The sequence below is a fragment of the Felis catus genome, chromosome A3 (assembly GCF_018350175.1).
Source record: "Felis catus isolate Fca126 chromosome A3, F.catus_Fca126_mat1.0, whole genome shotgun sequence".
Lineage (NCBI taxonomy): Eukaryota > Metazoa > Chordata > Mammalia > Carnivora > Felidae > Felis > Felis catus.
Window position 1 is genome coordinate 15,138,766 of NC_058370.1, and position 6,532 is coordinate 15,145,297.

Genomic DNA, 6,532 nt, shown 5'->3' on the forward strand with positions numbered 1-6,532 from the left:
ATCCAGAAAGGCAGAGTTCCTTGCCCAGAGTCACACAGCTTGCCAGAGGTCTCTGAGTGTGGAGCCTTGCAACCTAATTCTGGTTTTGTTTTGTTTTGTTTTTTCCCCCCACACACGGGAGGCGTGGTAATCTCAGCAGCTCTTCTAAAGGGCTGGCTGTGTTTCATCTTTTACCAGGAGGTCAGCAGGAGGAAGAATTTATTGTCACTTCTTGTCAAAAGCCCAAACTATCAGTCCCTAGCAGGGCAGATATTGTTGGTTATACAATTAAACAAATAAAATCTCTCTGACAATCGTTCCTACCCTTTTTGTTTTTTTTGTTTTGTTTTGTTTTTTTGTTTTTTAACGTTTATTCGTTTTTGAGACAGAGAGAGACAGAACATGAACGGGGGAGGGTCAGAGAGAGGGAGACACAGAATCTGAAACAGGCTCCAGGCTCTGAGCTGTCAGCACAGAGCCCGACGCGGGGCTCGAACTCACGGACCGCGAGATCATGACCTGAGCTGAAGTCGGACGTTTAACCAACCGAGCCACCCAGGCGCCCCGTTCCTACCCCTTTTGAATGGCACAAGAGAGAGGTGGAGGGAAATCGCTTTGAATGGAAAACATACTCCCTTGCCCCCCTATGTACAGAAAAGGCAGGGCTTTCATTTGAGGCTCCACTGTGTCCTACATCCTGTTCTAGGCACTTTATATGGGGTAACATGTCACACTCAACCTCTTGGGGGAGGGGCTGTTATTGGACAATAATGGTCCATTTTCAGGATGAAGAGGCAAATTGACTCCCCCAAATCCAGAGCTAGGAAATAGGGGAGCTGGGATTTAGGGCCAAGTCTGTGTAATTTCAAGGCTCTAACTACTCTTCATTCAGCTTAGCAGTACGGTGTTGGGGCAAAAAAGGGCCCCTTCATTCATTGATTGATTCAACACTCACTTATTCACCAAACACCAAACAAGAATATTAAGTCGTATTTTGGCATGTTTCACAAGTCTGGGTACAAGGCAGGTGTTCAAAAAAACCATGGGTTGTCAGAAATCTGGTTTGGCACTTCTGTTTTACAGATGGGAGGTCTGAAGGTCAGTGAGGGGAAGGGACCTACCTTGGGTCATACAAACAGGACCAGAACGAGATCTCCTGATGTCTTGTATCCTCCACTATCCTTGGATTCTGTGCAATATCTCCCTATAGCCTCCCTGAGAGATGGTCACTGAATTCCTGATTGCATACATTCAGTAACAGGAAGCTCATTATCTCCTGAGGCTTCCCGTTCCTGTTATTATTCAACCACGACAGTTAGGAAGTTCCTTCTCACAACCAGATGTCACCCAGTTCAGTTAGTCTTATAAAGAACAAGATATTTATTGAGCACTTGCTAAGTGCCACGTGCTGAGGTGCCGGGGAATGCAGTGATGAACAGGTAAGTGTCTCTGGTTCACGGAACTCAGAACAGGTCATGTCACGTGGCATGCTCAGGGATATGATTGAAGAAACTACCAGGAAACCGCCCTGGACTGCTTTGGCCCGGGTAGAGGAGGAGGGATCCTGAAGGAAGTGATGTTATTTTTGATTTGTATTTTTTTTGCAACTAATCTCTACACCGAACATGGGGCTCGAACTCAAGATCCCAAGATCAAGAGTCCCATGCTCCACTGACTGAGCCAGCCAAACACCACAAGGAAATGATGTTAAAGCTGAGAAAGACGGGGATGTCTGGGTGGCTCAGTTGGTTAAGTGTCCGACTTCGGCTTAGGTCATGGTCTCATGGTTTGTGAGTTCGAGCCCCGCATCAGGTTCTCTGTCAGCACAGATCCTCTATCCGCCCCCCCCCCGCCCCTCCTCTGCTTGTTCTCTTTCTCTCTGTCTCTCAAAATAAATAAATAAACTTAAAAAAATTTGAGAAAGATGACAGGGAAGTAGGCAGGTGTCGAGAAAGAAGACAGAATTACTGGCCAGAAAAAAACCCAGCATGTACAAAGAACTGAAGGCTAGAAAAGGTGGTGTTTGGAGCCGCATTTTAGTCTGACCAGAGCAGCAGGCAACATGTGGAGGAAAGGGGATTGGGATTGGAAGGGTCAAGGGGAATAGATAAGTTCGGACCTTCTGTATTTCCCTGAATAAATGAAAGAACAAATCAGGGAACAAATGATTGCCGAGGGTTCCACACTCTGTTCCAAAGGAATCCTGCAGTTCCAAGGGCTCACATCCAAATTGGAATCCCCTGGTGTCGCTGCCCCTTGGCCCTCTGCCTGGACAGGGGAGGCCTTCTGTAGCCTGGCCTAGCTCCACTGAGCTTTTCTTGGGAATGTCTATAAATAGAGGAAGATGGGCTGGGCTGCCACTGTCCGTCTGCCTTCCTTGGAATCCAGCCTCCTTTCACTGGCCCCAGGCTCTGTGCTTAGTTGTCTTAGTGCTCTTTCTGTTGACTTAGCCACTGTCCACAGCATCACCCACCCCTCCAACATCCACCCTAGGTTCTGTGGATTCTCGGGGTGGACCCCCTCTGGACTGGACTCGCTCTGCACATCCCTTCGCTCTCCGGACGGCCAGCTGAGCTGCTCCAGACTTCCTCACCGAGCTCTAGGAACGGGCCAGCTGCCCCTTTACCCACGTAGAGAACCTGCCCCTAGTCCTCTAGTCTCCCTCTCCCTCAAAAAAGTGAATCCCAAACATCTTTTCCCTGGAGAAGGTGTATTTGAGAGATGGATCTGCTTTATTTCTTTTCTTTTTTCTTTTTTTAAAATGTTTAGGTTTATTTATTTTGAGAGAGAGAAACAGAGCACGTGAGTGAGGGAGGGGCAGAGAGAGAGGCAGAGAGAGAGAATCTCAAGCAGGCTCCTTGCTGTCAGCACAGAGCCCGATGTGGGGCTCGAACTCACAAACTCTGAGATCATGACCTGAGCTGAAGTCAAGAGCCCCATACTTAACCAACTGAGTCATCCAGGAGCCCCTTGGGAACTGCTTTCAAAGTTTATTTCTCCTCCAACTGCATACCCATTTCCCGGACCCCTCCATAGATTTCTTATTTGGATAGGACTTCCCTTGAGGATTAATAAGAATCACCCAACATGACTATAGACCTTTACGATTTACAAAGGTCCCCTGGGAAAAGGGAATAATAATAGCTTCTACCTCAGAGGATGAGCACCAGATGAGATCACGTGGTTAAAATGCTTAGCACAGAGTGTGGCACGTCGTAGAGGTTCACAAACCGTGGCTGTCACTTCCTCCTCGCCCCCTCCCCTGCCTTCTACCATGGTTCAAAGACAGGACATTCCACTTGCCAAGCATCAACCCTCTGGAGCTGGCACAAGCTAGGTGACTTGTACCTGGGCCCCCGTTTACCGTGGTCTCTCTGTGAGGGAGGTTATGACCGTCCCCATCTCCGTCTCGCAGAGAAGGAAACCGAAGCTCAGAGTGGCATCGTCACCTGCCTAAGAGTGCATAGCTTGCAGAGACAGGATTTGGATCTTGGGTTTTAGACTTCAAGTTTTGTTCTCTTCCCAGTCTACCTTGCTGCCTCACTTGTCTGTCTTCTGATTGTCCTTACCCATCTTGGAGCAAACATGATTCTTGAGCAGGGGCTTGCTAAGGCGGTGAGCGGGGCGGGTTCTCCTCCCAAGAATCTAGGACATCAAGGCCTGCCACCTGCTCAGAGGCTTAAATTTCTCTGCAAGGGCCCTTGGCTAAATTAGGTAATGGGCTAGGACTCTGGGATGGGGCGGGGGTTGGGGGGGAGGCACTCACTGACCCCAGGATCTGATTGGCTGGGGCAGCCAGTCCTGGGGAGCAGGGAGGTGGGAGGGGAGCGAGCCCCTACAAATCCTAGGGGCTGGAGCAGGCCAGGGCAACTTTGGGTGGTGGAGTGTCTGAGGCGGTGACCTACAGCAGAGGAGGCCCTGTGACTAGCAACCATGGTAAGGACAAGAAAGGACTTCAGCCCTTTGCTTGCTGGAGCACCTCTGGACCTCTTCCAGGCCAGATCTGGGTGCTCTGTAGTCCAGTAATTGGATGTTTGAAGATGGACCGTGAAGATTCCTGGAGCCTGGGTGTCTAGAAGGAAGCCCGGGGAAGAAGCCCTTGGACTTCTCTAGAAAGGGGAGGGCTGGGATGTTCCGGGTATTGCCAACTTCCTGCAGACCTGAGGCTTTGGCAGTGTTGGTCATGGAAGTGTGAGGGGGTCCTAGCTTGTCTCTCTCATGGTAGAGGTGGGGACTCCGAGGGCCAGAGTGAGTCACCCAGTGAGCCAGTGGCAGGGGTGGGCTAGAAGCCTTGCCAAACCTTCCTACTGCCAGTGAGAGAAGACTCTTCTGGAAGAGGGGAGGTTTGCAGGGTCTTAAGTCTAAGAGCTTCAAGGGTGAGGAGAAGGGGCAGAAGAGGACAGACCCCAGCCTCTCAGAGAGGGGTTCTAATCTGGGGCTGTTATGTCTGCTGAGGTCCCCCACCCCACTTCACTTCAAGGGGTAACTAGACCCTGGAGGACAGCTGCTGTGGCCCACGCCAGACTAAAAATAGCCGACTCTCCTGCGTGGACAAGGAGGAGGGAGGAGGGGAGGGGGGGCAAGGAGGAAGGCATCAGCCAGCCCGCCAAAGAACACCTTGGCCACCTCAGCCCCTCCTCCTCACCAGCCTCAGTCCAAAGCCCCATAGCCAGTTGGCTTGGCTTGCATGTGGCCAGATCCCCTCTCTCGAAATCTTACTTTCACCTCCACAAGGCCCCCATTATATTCGGCCCAGCATGAGTGGTATTTACTCTGATGACTGAATGATAAGAAGGAAGCTTAAAATCTCCATCTCCGCAAGTTCTTGGAGGGGAGGGATGCTGTGTCTGAATCTTCTTGGTTTCAGTGCCTAGTCTTTGGCCCGATGGGCACTTAGTAGGTGCTCAGCGACTTTGCGTTGCATTATTGTTTATTTGAGAACATAAGTTTATTGAGCACCTATTACAGTGCCAGGCTCTGTCAGGAGCTAGGGAAAAGTGGGAAATCATGCTGGAATAGTGCTGGCACTTTACAAAACCCTTTCACGCCCCCAATGCTATCTCATCTCTGAGAAGCTGCTGAGAAGAGAAAGTTACAATAAGTGACTTGCCCAAGGTTAGTGGGTTAGGGATTCCTGACTTGGCATCCGACTGGCAAGTTTGAAGACCTTGGGCGTAATCCGTTTTCTCCCTAGTCCTTCATAACTGGGGCCAGGTGCTGTGAGAACATGGAGAAGGTGTTGCTAGTTTGGCATTGTTCTTCTGGAAGACCAAAGGGCACTGACAGAAGGGGGTTGAAGAGAATGGGGTTGAGACAGGAATGAGCTCGGGGGTCTGCCCCTTCTTCTCTCTGACTCTGTGTCTTCTGCAGACGGACCAGCAGGCAGAGGCCCGGTCCTACCTCAGCGAGGAGATGATCGCTGGTGAGTGCAGGTGGGCGGGCGGGCTGCCGGGGGGATGTGTGCTGGGCAACGGTGTTTGAACAGGGTGGGAGACAAGGTGTGAGGCTGACAGTCCAGGCAGCCCCACTTCGGTCTTCTGCCTCCTTCCTCCGGCAGAGTTCAAGGCCGCCTTCGACATGTTTGACGCTGACGGTGGCGGGGACATCAGCGTCAAGGAGTTGGGCACGGTGATGAGGATGCTGGGCCAGACACCCACCAAAGAGGAGCTGGATGCCATCATCGAGGAGGTGGACGAGGACGGTGAGCTGGTGGCCCTCCAAGGCAGGGCTGGGACGGTGGCGGGAGAGGTGGGCATCCAGGGCTCAGGCTCACTCACCACCTGCTCCCCACAGGCAGCGGCACCATCGACTTCGAGGAGTTCTTGGTCATGATGGTGCGCCAGATGAAAGAGGATGCGAAGGGGAAGAGCGAGGAGGAGCTGGCCGAGTGTTTCCGCATCTTCGACAGGTGCACTGGGGGCCTGGGAGCCGAGAAGGCGCTGGGCTGGGCGAGTCTGGCCGGCAGGGCACTTACATTCTCGGAGTGGGGTGGCGGTGAGGGAGGGGAGGCGTCGACATGGCCAGGGCAGCTCGCCCCTGCCTGCCCTGAGCCCTACGCTGTCCCTTCGCTCCAAAGGAACGCAGACGGCTACATCGATGCGGAAGAGCTGGCTGAGATTTTCAGGGCCTCCGGGGAGCACGTGACGGACGAGGAGATCGAATCCCTGATGAAAGACGGTGACAAGAACAACGACGGCCGCATTGACTTCGACGGTGAGGGCCGCGAGAGCTTGGTGGCGGTGGGCCGGGGGCCGGGGGGCGCGCCACGCGGGAACGTCCGGGGCGTGGCACCCACATGAACGTCCTTGGCTTCGTGGGCAGGGTGGGGAGCTCTCGGCGGTTTTGTGCAAGATTTCCTCCCCCTCTCCTTCCCCGCAGAGTTCCTGAAGATGATGGAAGGCGTGCAGTAAGAAGTCGGCTTCTCCTCTGCCCCGACCGCGCGTCCCTCGGGCCAGGGCGGTGCCACCCCGCCCCGTCCCACTCTCCGCCCCGGGAGGGAGGCGCGGCCCCTGCTGGCTCTGTGTCCAGAAAGAATAAAAACAGACGCTGAGAA

At 53.0% G+C, this 6,532-nt stretch overlaps 1 protein-coding gene across 1 annotated transcript; it reads left to right on the forward strand.

Moving 5' to 3' along the window:
* Positions 1 to 3,806: 3,806 nt before the first annotated feature.
* TNNC2 (troponin C2, fast skeletal type) lies at positions 3,807 to 6,532 on the forward strand. The gene is made up of 6 exons (XM_003983423.4): positions 3,807 to 3,915; positions 5,350 to 5,401; positions 5,537 to 5,680; positions 5,773 to 5,887; positions 6,056 to 6,192; positions 6,358 to 6,532. Exons 1-6 carry the CDS (start codon positions 3,913 to 3,915, stop codon positions 6,387 to 6,389), a joined length of 483 nt encoding a protein of 160 aa, XP_003983472.1. The 5' UTR covers positions 3,807 to 3,912; the 3' UTR covers positions 6,390 to 6,532.